Here is a 14,396-nt window from a genome sequence, read left to right on the forward strand (position 1 = left end):
GAATTACACAAATTTTAATAGAGTTTTAAATTAATTTAAATTAATTAACTCAGTAGATCGTTAATCCTGTGTAGAGACAGAAATTATTTTCCTGATATTGGAATATACATTTTCTTATTGAGATTTCTGTACTTGTCATTTTTTTCATAATGTTCTTTCAAAATTGGTGATATTTTGGTTGGCATGCATAAAGTATGATGAATATAGGCTTTTTTAGGCCTAATACATATGTCCCAGATTACAAAGTGACCTGTCCCAGATTATCAAATTCAAGTAGATTTTTTTTTTTTTTTTTGTCACAAAAACACTAATAGATGTGGCATGTCTTCTCTGGGAGAAATATCTACATTCTTTCTTCTTGTGTGGTTAGAAAACATCTTAGGGATTTCAGAAAAGTCTAATGTGTTGATCTCATGCGTTAGATCAGGGTTCCTCAAATCTTTCCCTGGAGGTCCAATCTGCTGCAGAGTTTAGCTCCAACCCTGATCAAACTCACCTAGCTGTGATTTTCTAATGATCTTGAAGACTCTGATTAGCAGCTCAGGTGTGTTTGATTAGGTTTAGAGCTAAACTCTGCAGGAATGGTCCAGATTTGAGGATCCATGTGTTAGATAGATATTGAAATAAATTGCAGAAATCAAAATTGCTAAAAATTTCCCAGATTACCTGAATTCACCCTATTTTCTCTTGTGGACTATAAATAAACATATTTTATGTGAAATCTTATTCAGGTCAGTACTAAAAAAACAATAACATGCATTTTGTACGATCCCTCTTATTTTGGTAAAATAATTAACATTTCGCAGATTCTGCACGGTGTATGTAAACTTTTGACTTTAACTGTAACTACACACTGCATGCTCGTAGTTTCTTTGAAAAATAGCAATGCAACTGAAGAGCACACACTGCGAGCACAGTAGTGTATCCACGCTCATTTGACTCGCGTCTGGTGCTGAGGCGAAGTGGAGTACGCGTCTAAAAGTCTAATGTTTGATGTGGTCATAAAGACGTTCTGTGTCATATATAATATTCCCATCATCAGCCAATGTGCAATATTGATCTCATCGCTGTGGTGTTGAGTGTAGCTGCTGGTGAAATGCACTCACTTCAGTCTCTTCAGCTCACACACAGGATTCTTCAGTCCCTCACAGATCTCTTTGACTCCTGAGTCCAGCAGACGACTGTTGTTCAGGTTCATCTCTTTCAGGATGCTTTTGGAGGAGAGAACAGTAGCTAGAACTGAACAGCTTTTCTCTGTCAGCTCACAATTATTCAGCCTGAACACAAAAACAGCATTTCAGTCAGGACCACTTTCCTCAAGTATATTTATTACAATTATATTGCATACAGTTAGTGTTGGTGGTATGGTTCTGTTCTGGGCAAAACTCCAACGTAGTGAAGTGTATACGGAAAGAAACAAAAGTCAGATTAGATTCCAGGTTCAGTTGGGTGGAGCTGGGGATGGAGGAGGGAGTTTGATTGTGAGCAGCGATGCGATAGAAGAGATGCTGAAAGAATGGAATTAAATGGAATAAATTCACTCACATTATTTTCTCCAGTTTGCTGTGAGAGTCCATCAAAAGAGCAGAGAGTTTCTCCCCATCCAGATCTCCTAATTTATCTTCACTCAGATCCAGTTCCTTCAGTAGTAATGGACTTTTACCCAGAACTCCAGTGAGATACTCACACGCTTCTTCTGCAGCAGGACTTTTCAGAAACCTACAGGAAGCAGATAAGGATTTCAGATCATTTATATTATTACATTATTTTAGCCACTAATTCTGTTGTGTGTCTGTTGAATTTCTCTGAACTGCTATTTAATTCCAGTTCATGTCCTATTCAACAACGGTGCATTTGACCCTTCTATCCATTTTCATACAGCTGATTTCACATCTGTGGTTCATTTTGAAATATTTGAAGGTTTTTTTCACCTGATGGTCTTTAATGAACAGAGTCCATCCTGTAGTAAATCACTGAGCTGCTTCACTCCTGATTGTCCAGGATCATTTCCTGTGAGATCCAGCTCTATCAGGTGTGAAGGGTTTGATCTCAGAGCTGAAGCCAGAGCTTTATAACCTTCTTCAGTGATACTGCAGTCTGAAAGTCTATTAAAAAAGATGTTATTCTTCCTTATAACACAGCTTGTCACACAAGTACGTGTTCTAGACCAGGGGTCGGCAACAGTGGCACACAGAGGGATAATCGCTGGCAAGCGGGCAATAGGGAAAACTGTATACTGACGTACATTTAGATGTAATAACTTCTCATAGTCACACAGCCTGTTAGGAGCTATAAATACTATTAAAGTGTTAGAATTAACTTGTGCTAGTCCAGGGGTTCCCAAACTTTTCCATTCCACGATTAGTTTTAATTACGTTTTCTTATTTGTAAGTCGCTTTGGACAAAAGTGTCTGCTAAATGACAAAAGTAAGTTAAGTAAGTAAACACAGAAACACTCCGCTCTCAATCAACCGACCAACCAAACTCTGCTCCTTCAGGAAGATCACAACGGCCTTGTTCATGCGGGAGGCAGAAAATATATTCTCAAATCCAATTTGTTCACCAACCGGGACAAGTACATCTTCCACTGATGCATCAGCAACAGGTACACACCTTACTCCATGACGGAGTGAGAGAGAGGAATCCCACCCGCTCGAGTGAGCCTCCATTCTCATACCCCGCCACTAGACAACCAAAATCAATCAAACTAAAAAAATAAATAAATAAATGAAAATATATTCTGTATTTATCCAGCGGTGACGAGGGGTGGGGGGTGTATTGGCACAGTGGTTAACCAGAAAAATTAAAAATGGCACGTCATGCCGAAAGGTTGTCGACCTCTGTTCTAGACTGAAGAAAATATAATATGCACTACAGGATTTTGGCCTGAATGGACCCTTTTCACAGTATAGTTGGTTAAGTTCTATATTGGTGAACGCAAACTACAACAAATGCAAGTTTTGCATTTTCATTTTCCACAATTGCAAGAAGAACAATCCATGATAGCTTTTCTGTGACTTTACAAAAGAGAGAAAAAAAAAACAAAAAACAAGAGTCAACATTGACTGCATTGGTCAGAACAGAGAAAAATGTCTCATTTGACATCACTCCCTCAGCTGGTGTATTAGAAACACTCACACAACAGCGTTAACTAGTTTTCTGTCATTTAATGCCAAGGGAACACAAAGCGCAGTGTTAAAAATACATGTTCTTTCTTGAAATGAAAATAAAAAAAGTTTTATGATGCTAATAACTTTGGAAACGCATCATCACAGGTTGTGTAAAGGGTCATGACCTCGCTGTCACCACTGTGCTTCAAACATAAAATTACACAACCATGGCCGGACATATGTTTGTTTGATTTGTTCAGTTAAATACCAGTCAGAAATTATTAGACACATTTCCACTGCGGACGCAAGGACTAAACGGGTCAGCCGGGGCTAACAGCTTCCAGCTAAGAACTTCGAGGACATAATCAAACAGCATAAACTAGCATTTATGATTATTTCACATAGAAGGCCACACATATTGAATTGCATCTGTGCTGATTCATTTATGATCACATGACTACTTTAAACAGCTCCATTAAGGCTTTAGCCCCAAAGAGCACACATATAGAAAGATAATGATAAATTCTCGTCTCGTTTCTGTACAGAGGATGATTCTGTATTATATTAATGTTTCACTACATTATACGATCTGAAGTGTTTTGAGCGCTCTCTCCCATCTCACTGCCATCACACATAGTGGGGAGGAAATGTCATCAAAATGATGTTAAAAAATATAAATAGCCATTTAATGAGTTTCTGTTTTTAATAACATATATGCTATTAGGACAGAGATCCTCAAATCTGGCTCACAAGATCTACTTTCCTGCAGAGTTTAGCTCCAACCCTGATCAAACACACCTACCTGTGATTTTCTAATGATCCTGAAGACATTGATCAGCAGCTCAGACGTGTTTGATTAGGTTTAGAGCTAAACTCTGCAGGAAAGAGGATCTCACGAGTCAGATTTGAGGATCCCTGCTATAGGAGTTAGTGTATCACACAAACAAGAATCCTGTTTTTCTGAATATCTGCACAAATCACACATGTACAATAAACAAGTTACTGAGTAACTTTCAGACACAAATCTCCATTTTATAAACAGAACAAACAGCAGAACCAGTTCCTCAGTGTTACATGGACCAGTAAATTATTACAGTCGTTTGCAAAGTTAGTTATTTCATTTTTGCAATCATTTAATATTTCTACATTACTAAGTTATAGTTATACTTAACAGAATTTATTCAAAATTCATCTATGGATTTTGTTGATAGTGATACTATAGTATACTCATCAAAATACTGTTCATTCATTTTCTCAAAACTTTGTGTTGTACTCTTTCATGTGGCTCCTTTACCCTAGACGGGGCATAACTGATTGAATTTGATTAAATTTAATAATCTGGCATAAGAGGACACTGATATGACCCGTGTTGGGGAAAGTTACTTTTAAAAGTAATGCATTACAATATTGCATTACTCCCTAAAAAAGTAACTAATTACGTTACTTGGCTACTTTTTATGGAAAGCAATGTGTTACGTTACTTTTGCGTTACTTTTTAAATATGAGCAGGGCTTGATTGTTTTTAATACAAGTTCTAATTATAGCAAATATAAAAGCCCTTTCACACCAAAAAGTGTAATGAATAAACCTCAGGATGAAGGAAGAGTAAATTCACGTCTGTAAAGTAGAACGCAGGAGAAGAAGGTTCAACACTCTTCAGCAATAAACAACAATGAAGAACAATTGTTAGTTTATCTAAAGTCATTTTTGCTTATTAGTATGGTTGAACTGGATCAAAGGTCAGCAGCAAAGACATTAATAAAATGGGATTAGATACATGTGTTATTTAACATCTAATTATTGAAGGTTTGAGTCATATTCTGAGTTTGCATTTCACGGTTTTAAATCATTTTCATGAATACTAAATGTGTTTTTTTGTGAGTGCGATGAATTAATGCACATCTACATTTAGTCTAGAACTACAGTAAGAGCATGTTCACAGCGCACTGTCAGTCAATTAATGGGGGAAAAGTAACTCAGAAATTATGTTGTAAATTAAAAAGTAATGCGTTACTTTACTAGTTACTTGAAAAAAGTTATATAATTAATTGTAATGCGTTAACCCCAACACTGGATATGACAATATATATATTTTATAATACTAATACAACTTGGAGGATCATAATATTGATACTAACTCATGATCGGCTCACATGTAAATGCACTTTTCTCTTAAGCATGTGACACTGCAGACTGTATATTTAATTAAATTGTAGCCTTTTGTGAATTGATAACTGCAAGTCGTATCACAATTCTGAGTTTATTTTGATTAATTGTAGTTGTGTGAGAAGTGTAAACATATTTTTAAATTTATGAAACTGTGGTGGGTCACTACAGTCTGGGTAATTAATGGGATACACTTTTAAAATACTTACTTCAGCTTTTCCAGTCTACACTGTACATTTTCAAACAGAGTCACGATGATCTTCATTCCTGAGTTTCCTAGTTTATTCTCACTCAGATCCAGCTCTGTCAGATTTGAAGGGTTTGAGTTTAGAGCTGCAGTCAGAACATGACAAGCTCCTTCTGTGATACAGTTGTTATTCAGACTGCATAAAGACAAAACAGAAGATGAAGTAAACTTCATTTCATAAACTTGGTGAAAAACAACATCTGACTCTCAAACACTGTGAAAGGGATGGATTTACAAACTGTATTAATGAAATATTCTTTATAAATAAATTGCCTGCATATAATTTATTTAGTATTATTTCATGACGTCTCACCTCAGTGTCTTCAGTTGACAGTTTGGATCCTGTAGTAAATCACTGAGCTGCTTCACTCCTGATTGTCCAGGATCATTTCCTGTGAGATCCAGCTCTATCAGGTGTGAAGGGTTTGATCTCAGAGCTGAAGCCAGAGCTTTATAACCTTCTTCAGTGATACTGCAGTTTGAAAGCCTAGAACAGAAATTAAAATGTAACATGCAACTTTTACAGTTAGTCTTAGTAAACTCCATCACTATAGCTCTAATATATTGTCCTCCTCACCATAATAAGGACATTTTAAGTGAACTTGCTGTATTAATGGAGTATTTGATTACTAGGCATGAAAAAAATGATGCTGTTGGGCGATTTTAACATTCATGTTTGCTGTGCTTCTAAACCATACAGTACAAAGAACCAGCCTGTGATCAGAAAAAGATGGACTACTGACTTCCATGTTTGAAATAGAAACATCACAGGCTGGTTCTTTGTACTCTTAGAAGCCGAATCCTCAGAAATGCATCGCTGGCACGTTTGACTCTTACTCAACATTCTAGAGAAGAATTTACTGTAGTCTACCATGAAGTCTGCCACTCATTGGAGTTGGACTCTACTCTGCTTAATCTGGACACTGATGCACATCTTAATCTTTTTAATTCTACTTGTGCCAACATCATGAATTCTATTGCCCCCATTGAAGTATAAAAATCATAAGCCTGTACCTGTGTCCTGTCTCACTGAAACTACACGTACTCTGAGACGGACTTGTAGACAGGCTGAACACAAATGGAAGGAGGACAGATTGCAGGTTTCTTATGAAGTTTTGAGGAACTCCTATAACATGTTTCAGAAAGCTGCAAAGGCTGCAAAATGCAAATATTTGTCTGAACTTATCACAAAAAATTGTCACAAACCTCAAGTTATTTTTTTCAACTATTAACTAAATTAAATCCCTCTGTGCATTCTGTTCTAGAGTCCTCTACTTCTCTCTGTAACGATTTTCGAAAGTTTTTATTTTGTTGTTGAGAAGATCACAACATTAAGATCCCAGCTGTTTAACTCAGTATATGTTTTGCATGATGTTCCATTATGTTCTTCTACCTGTTCTGAGTTTGAACCTATTGATTTAACCTCGTGTAATTAAATTGTTGGTCACCTAAAACCAACTAACTGTCCTCAGGATATTATTCCATCTCTTTTCCTTAGACCAGGGTTTCCCAAACCCTTGGTGGTTCGTGAGGGAATTGAAGGGGGTTTGTGAGTTGGTACATGGTTAGGGTGACCACCTGTCCCGCTTTGCATTGTAGACCTACCGCTCAGCATTTTCACTCCTTGTCCCGCACGTCGCATTTTGAGAAAATGCCCCGCATTTTTATCAGTCTGTTGATTTTTGATTGTCATAGTAAGAAAACGTACAGACGTTCTTTTGCCTTTTTAAGAAAGCTTTTAATTTATTCTTTTTGCGACAGTTTTCAAGCAAAGGATGTGCATAACTTTCTTATTTTAATAATTAGTTTGAGGCGGTTTTTAAATAATTATTTAAAAAGCCTTTATTATACTGACTATTTCATGATAGAAAATTTAAAAGACATGGGAAGTAGCAACCCACGGGTGTCGGCGCAAAACTCCTGAGTGACATGGTAAATTACCACATGAAGCATATCAAAACAATCCACTAGGTGGCCATACATCGTAAATATCCACATACAAAGAGTGCCCACTAGGTGGCTACATTGCAAGTTAAGCCCAAACAAAAATACAAATATACAAATACACGCGCACACACACACACACACACACACAGAAAAGTGATCACAAGAAAGGACTGAAATCTATTTCTTCATTCAACCCAGGATACGCTGTGGCCTGTAAATCGTATATTATAAAATGTTTCTCTCTGTAAAAGTAATTTTAATCGGTCACCACCCTGAATGTTATTTTTGATCGTTTCTAAACCCTCAACCATTAAGCCTTCTGGATTACACAGTTGGTCCTGGTCTGTTATTGGTTAACAAATGCTTGTCAACCGGTTCCTTCCCTAACAGTCTTAAATGTGCTTTGGTGACACTATATCATAAAAAATAAATAAATAAAACAATCCTTCTGGTTTTATTCATCTTATTTCTTCCTTTTTATTCTATGCTGTACAGCACTTTGGTCAACTTTGGTTGTTTTTAAATGTGCTTTACAAATAAATATTGTATTGTATTGAATTGTATTAATATGCAAAACTGTTCGCCAATCATAGCAGTGGGCAATCTGTGGCAAATTATCTAGGTCCATGTTAACAGATGGATCTGAATACTATCCAAACACTAGGGATTGTCACAAAACTTACCTCAGTATCTCTAATTTGCAATTTATATTCTTCAGTCCAGTGCAGAGCAGCTTCACTCCTGAATCCTGCAGATTATTATTGTTCATGTTCAGTTCTTTCAGGTTGGTATCTGATCCAAGAACTGTAGCCAGAGCTGGACAGCTTTTGTCTGTTAAGTCACAATCATTTAGCCTACAAGATAAATAAGTCAAATCACAGAGTTAGATACATATAATATATTTGTTAAATACAAAAATTTAATTTATATCAATTATTTTTGCATGAGCAGTAAATATACTGCATATATATTAGAATTGTATTGATTCAAATCTCCTAGATAAATCAAACTAGCTTGCTTGAATAAAACCTAAAATATGTAAATGAATAATATGTTTATATCATTAATGATAATGAGTTATACATTTAAAAGTGCTGCTCTATTATCTTGATGAGTGTCTTACGGTGGAAAATCTGGAGGTTAATCATTTATGCATTGAGGTTATGCAAGAGTACAGAAGTTTAAGAAGCTGAACTGTATATTTGAGTAAAAATAACTATCTTGAACAATGTGTTTTATAATAACATGATGTGCTTCTTCTGCAGCTAACTAAACAGCTTGTTTTGCTGAAAAGAGAAATTAACATAAAACACATGAATCTAATAAAAAAACATTGCACTGCACTTTAATTCCAAAGGACTGCAATTTTTAAAGACAAAACGTTAAACAAAAGGTGTTATGATTTAACCCTAAAAGAGATATGTACTTATAATTGGTATATGGTTAATAATCACTACAGATCAGGGCTGTTCAAACCTGCTATGAATCAATGTAGATTAATGCAATTTTAAGATGACAACAAAACATGACATAATATATGAAATAACTTACAGAGCTCTTTTAGAGGTTTTGATGACTGCTGATAGTCTAATGAGACACTCGTCTGATTTCTTGAATTTCTGAAGCTCAAACTCCTCCAGCTCCTCCTCTGATGTCAACAACACAAAGGCCAAAGCAGACCACTGGGCAGGTGAAAGATCAACAGATGAGAGACTTCCTTTGCTAAGGTGGGTCTGAATCTCTTTCACCAGAGTTTGGTCGTTCAGTTCATTCAGACAGTAGAACAGATTGATGGATCTCTCTGGAGACAGATTAGCTTCAAATTTCTGTTTGATGTACTGAACTATTTCCTTTTTGCTCTGGTCATTTCCATTTTGCTGAGTCAACAGACCCTGTAAGAGTCGCTGATTGGACTGGAGTGACAAACCAAGGAGGAAGCGAAGGAAAAGATCCAGGTGTCCATTATCACTCTCTAGTGCCTTGTCCACTGCAGTCTTGAGCAAATCAATCATGCTTTTGTTTTCCTGTTCTGTAGAGTCTTGATCAAACACATATTTCTTGTTGATGCCTAGAAACAGATGTGCATAAAGAGCTGCAATAAACTCTTGAATGCTCAAGTGAACGAAGCAGTACATGGTACCCAGAACGATCCCTGTTTCCTCCTTAAAGATCTGGGTACACATGCCTGAGTACACTGATGCCTTATAGACGTCAATACCACAGGCTTCCAGATCTGTGTCATAGAAGATCACATTGTTTCTCTCCAGCTGATGAAATGCCAGTTTCCCCAGTGAAAAGATGGCATCTTTATCCCAGGAAACATCTGGTGTATATTGTCCATCATACTTTCGTCTGCTCTGCTGGATCTGAAATCTGAGGAAGTGTGTGTACATTTGTGTCAGAGTCTTAGGAGTGTCTTCAGTATTTGAATCCTGCAGTGTTTTGGAGGCATCTTCAGCCTGATTATTTTTCACATTATTTCTTTTCTCCTCTAAAATGTTCTGGAGAACAGTGGCTGAAATCCAGCAGAAGACTGGGATGTGGCACATGATAAAGAGACTCTTTGATTGTTTAACATGATCAATGATTTCTTTGGCCTGATTCTCATCCATTAATCTTTTTCTGAAGTACTCCTCCTTTTGTGCATCATTGAATCCTCGTATCTCTGTCAGCCGGTCGATACAGTCAGGAGGAATCTTACTGGCAGCTGCTGGTCTGGTGGTGATCCAGATGAGAGCAGAAGGAAGCAGATTTCCCTTGATGAGGTTTGTTAGGAGAACATCCAGAGAGGCTGCTGATGATACATCAGACCACGTCTCATTACCATTGAAGTTTAGAGGAAGACGAAATTCATCCAAACCATCAAGAATGAACAGGACTTTAAACTGATTTCTTCTTGTAAGGTTCAGTTCTTTTGTCTCTGGGAAAAACTGAGTTATAAGGTCCATCAAACTTAGTTTTTCTTGCTCCTTTAAGTTCATCTCTCTAAATGGAAGAGGAAATATGAAGCGGATATCTTGATTTTCTTTTCCTTCGGCCCAATCCAGAACAAACTTCTGCACAGAGACTGATTTTCCGATGCCAGCAACTCCTTTTGTCAGTACAGTTCTGATCTGCTTGTCTTGTTCAGGTGCTTCAAACAAATGTTTGCACTCAACCTGTATCTCCTGTGATTCATGACGTCTGGAAGCAACTTCAATCTGTCTTACCTCATGTTCAGTATTGACCTGTTCACTACAACCCTGAGTGATATAGAGATCTGTGTAGATGTTATTCAGAAGTGTGGAGTCACCTTGCTTTGCAATTCCTTCAAACACACATTGATACTTCATCTTTAAGCTACATTTTAGCTGATGAATGAAGATCAGTTCATCTAAACAGAAACATAAACACAGATATTTTAAATCTTATTTTCTCTCCTACATTTATAAATGACAGTCTGACAGATGATCAAGAGTCTCTTACCTTCTAGAGTATCAGCAGCTTCATCTTGCTTCATCTCTCTCAGGAAGTAGAGCGTGAGATCAAGAGCTGCTTCTTTGATACTGGATCTATTCTCATTAAAATCCTTTACAAAGTATTGCGCGTCGTCTTTTTGTAATATTTTCTTAAACTTTTCCAGTTCTTTCTTTAGAAATTTGATCATTTTGCTTTCAAGATCCTACAAAGCAAGACCAAAAATATATATAAAAAATAAATTATATATATATATATATTACACACACACACACACACACACACACACACACACACACAGTCAAAATGATTTATTCAGTTAAATTAAAAAATATTCATAAAAAATAAAGTTGAGACAAGCGTTAATTAGCTGTAATTATTAATAAAAATTCAGTTCTCATTCTTATGGGTTTTTAAAAAGAGAAATTAGAAATAAAAGTTCTGTCACAATCTTATTCAATAACATATTTATTTATAATTATTAAATATTCTTGAAAATGTGTTTTATTACCTGGAAGATCTGCAGGAGACTGTCTGTAAAATGCTTGTGGTTCCTGTGAGACTGTAAATCTGGATCTAATGTTTCATACTGAAGCCTGATAGTAAATAAAATAAATCAAAATACTGCGTTTTTAAGACAAATATGACCAAAATATCATGTAAACATTTTTTAGCAAAGAGAAAAACAATACTGTGATAAATTTATGAACTATAAGTTTCATGATAATTATTCACTGATACACTTTCTGACAGAAAATAAGAAATCGAAACACATCAAATACCTTTTGATTTGTGATGCTGTTTCTTCACTGAAGTATGGTCCTTCATCCTTTGACCCGTCACTCTTCACAGACACAGAGCTGGACACATGTGATCCTGATCTTAAACTAATGACACAAAGAACAAAACACTTTACTACAGGAGCTCCTTCAGTCTCATTTAAAGAGCTTTACTGTTGAGGACGGTAATTAAACACAGTATAGACATGCATCTGTACATCTATGACTATGAATAGATGGAAAACATTCATGTTTGGCTGCATGATCTATTTTCCAAAGTTAATTTGGTTAAACATGGTTAATTTTCCATGGCTGCTTGTGTAATTGTGTTACTGGAACGAAGCTCCAGACCGAGTTCAATAAAGAGGAAATCAGTGATTTATTGTTTTATTTCATTAATTTCTATCACAAGCATCTTAGTGGAGAAATAAGCCAACACAATATTATAATGTCAAACATAATAAATACCTTTTGATAGATGTTTTTTTCTCACTGAAGTTCGGTATGTCACCATCCTTTGACTGGTCACTCTTTACAGACACATGTGAGCCTGATCTTACACTAATGACACAAAGAGAGAAGAGAAACTTCACTACAGGAGGTTCATCTGTGTTTTATATCGACACACATTCTTTCCAGTCCTTCACAGAATCGTTTGCAGAGTTTTAAAGATAACAGTCATTCTTGTTTACAGACTTACATTTGTTTAACAATTTCTGTAAAGTACTTAAAATGTGAGACTAAATATATTTTTACAAATATCTGACTGATCTCATTTTTCATGTTTTGACTAAAATAGAGAGCAGAAATGTGAGCGCTACACAGTTCAGTAAGCTTTTATTTTGTAACTCTCTTATCTTTCAGATACAATCTCATAAAGTTATAATGTTTCTTCTTCACTGTAACAACTTTATGTCCTGAAGAGCCAACATCAAATACACTAATTTAGGTGTGGTTTACTGTATTTTATTTACAGTTTATTTAGGTGTGTATAGCTGATGTTGTGGAGAAAATGCACTGCAGCTCATAAAGCGTGCTGAACACAAGCTAACCTTTGGGTCGTACGGCTCAGGAACAGCATTATAAATCAATCTTAACCACTGATTCCAAACAAAGAGGGTTTGCTTTCGCATCCAAACACACAGCGTCTCCACAACATGACGACAACACTACAACTCACTGAAGCCTCGTCTTCTCTTTGTGTTTACCTTTGAACAGCATTACGCTAATATTTCACATTGTGATGCAGACATTTGAGAAAGTAATATCTGGACTTCAGTCAGGCATTTTAGGCATTTCTGGATCAGTGTTCTCTGTTAGACAGAATACATCACTTTGCAGGAGACTAAAACCTTTGTATCTTTGAAGATCTTACACAAACAGATACATTACACACTAAAGAGGAAACATGAGAAACTCCAGCAGTGTTTAAAATGATTCTCTGAAAGCAGACTCAGTCTTACCTCTGTTTCTGTGAGAGACTCATCTTTCCTCGCTCCTCTGACATACTGCAGCTAAACTGTTATTGATCAGCACTAATGAGACAACAATCTGCTGTTCAGTATGACCTGGAGATGATGGATATTAATCAGATCAATCAATATGTTGAGTTAGCAGCAACAGCAACAAAAAACACTAGAAAATAAAGTGAGTAACAAACAAATGCACTCATGTAGAATAACCACATGATCTTGATGAGAAATGGCTGGATTAAAAATACTTTCGATTTCACTTCACAGAAACAATAGAATAAAACAGAAGAAGAAATACAGAAACACCTTCAGAAACACATTCGCTTTCAATAAACCCTTTCTGAAAACTTACTTGCAGTCTTGTCCACTAAGAAGAGAATTTATAAGTATATGAAACGCTCATTGTTCTGTGCTTTAGGCCTGTAGCTTGATATCAATTAATTATCATATCTCTCAGACGGATTGGATTAAATATACATAAACAATGTCCGCGAGAGTTAAAATTAGTAGCGTCTGTGCTAAAGTTGTGTCTATAAAAATCTTTTCTAGGACATGGCATGGATCAAATCCAACGAGCAACGCTTTCTCTTGCTATCTGTGTATTTCTCGTGTTTACTTTCGTTTTCTTTTTCTTCTTCTTCTTCTGGTATTAATGGCGGTTGGCAGACCAACTAAACTGGTGCAGTCCCGCCACCTGCTGGATAGGAGTGTGGAGCGCATAATGTTTACGAAGAACTAAATAATACTACAATCTCTTCAATTATATTCATCAATCTTGTTTCTTTTAAGAAAATAATGAATTAATTTAATATTCTTGATTGCTTTGGGCCATTTCCTAACATAACCTGAGGTGACAAATGATTTATTCCCAAGGATCTGAACACTTGAATTAGTATAAATCTGTCTCTTTCATAAGCATCACACTATAAGAACATGTTCTATTGATTCAGCCGGACCACATTTATCACACTTTCCCCATTCTGTGTAGGCTCTGATTTAACAAACGCATCCTTGACATTAAAACCTCATCTTTTCTTTTGCCATACTTTCTTCTTTCTAGACCTACTTTCTCTTGAATGAGATATAAGTGTCTATCTTCTGCTCCACTATCCCACTCCTTCTGCCATTTCTTTCTTATTAACCCTTTTACTTCTGTTGTAATGTCCATTTGAGCATGTTTCAAGCCTGTTTGGCCAGATGGTCTGCTCCTCATCTCCTT

General features: G+C 36.2%; 2 protein-coding genes across 7 annotated transcripts in view; one reads left to right on the forward strand and one right to left on the reverse strand.

Annotated features, from left to right (window-relative positions):
- LOC306874476 (NACHT, LRR and PYD domains-containing protein 12-like) overlaps nt 1-13,828 on the reverse strand; it is a 317,288-nt gene extending 303,460 nt beyond the window's left edge. For 5 of the 6 annotated variants that reach the window (XM_079424557.1, XM_079424556.1, XM_079424562.1 and 2 more), the window contains exons 1-13: nt 13,530-13,828; nt 13,169-13,273; nt 12,174-12,266; nt 11,709-11,813; nt 11,438-11,522; nt 10,936-11,131; nt 9,022-10,843; nt 8,154-8,324; nt 5,837-6,010; nt 5,486-5,659; nt 1,932-2,105; nt 1,546-1,719; nt 1,107-1,277 (exon numbers count right to left, since the gene is read on the reverse strand). In XM_079424557.1, the coding sequence (XP_079280683.1) occupies nt 1,107-1,277; nt 1,546-1,719; nt 1,932-2,105; nt 5,486-5,659; nt 5,837-6,010; nt 8,154-8,324; nt 9,022-10,843; nt 10,936-11,131; nt 11,438-11,522; nt 11,709-11,813; nt 12,174-12,266; nt 13,169-13,212 (3,383 nt within the window). In that variant the 5' untranslated portion in view covers nt 13,213-13,273; nt 13,530-13,828. The remainder of the gene's footprint in view (nt 1-1,106; nt 1,278-1,545; nt 1,720-1,931; nt 2,106-5,485; nt 5,660-5,836; nt 6,011-8,153; nt 8,325-9,021; nt 10,844-10,935; nt 11,132-11,437; nt 11,523-11,708; nt 11,814-12,173; nt 12,267-13,168; nt 13,274-13,529) is intronic. The other variant, XM_079424560.1, reaches the window with a different exon arrangement.
- The window catches only part of LOC306874493 (uncharacterized protein), a 419,619-nt gene that overhangs the window by 363,766 nt on the left and 41,457 nt on the right, over nt 1-14,396 (forward strand). The window lies entirely within an intron of this gene.

The sequence above is a fragment of the Barbus barbus genome, assembly GCF_936440315.1.
Source record: "Barbus barbus genome assembly, chromosome: 9".
NCBI classification, from domain to species: Eukaryota; Metazoa; Chordata; class Actinopteri; order Cypriniformes; family Cyprinidae; genus Barbus; species Barbus barbus.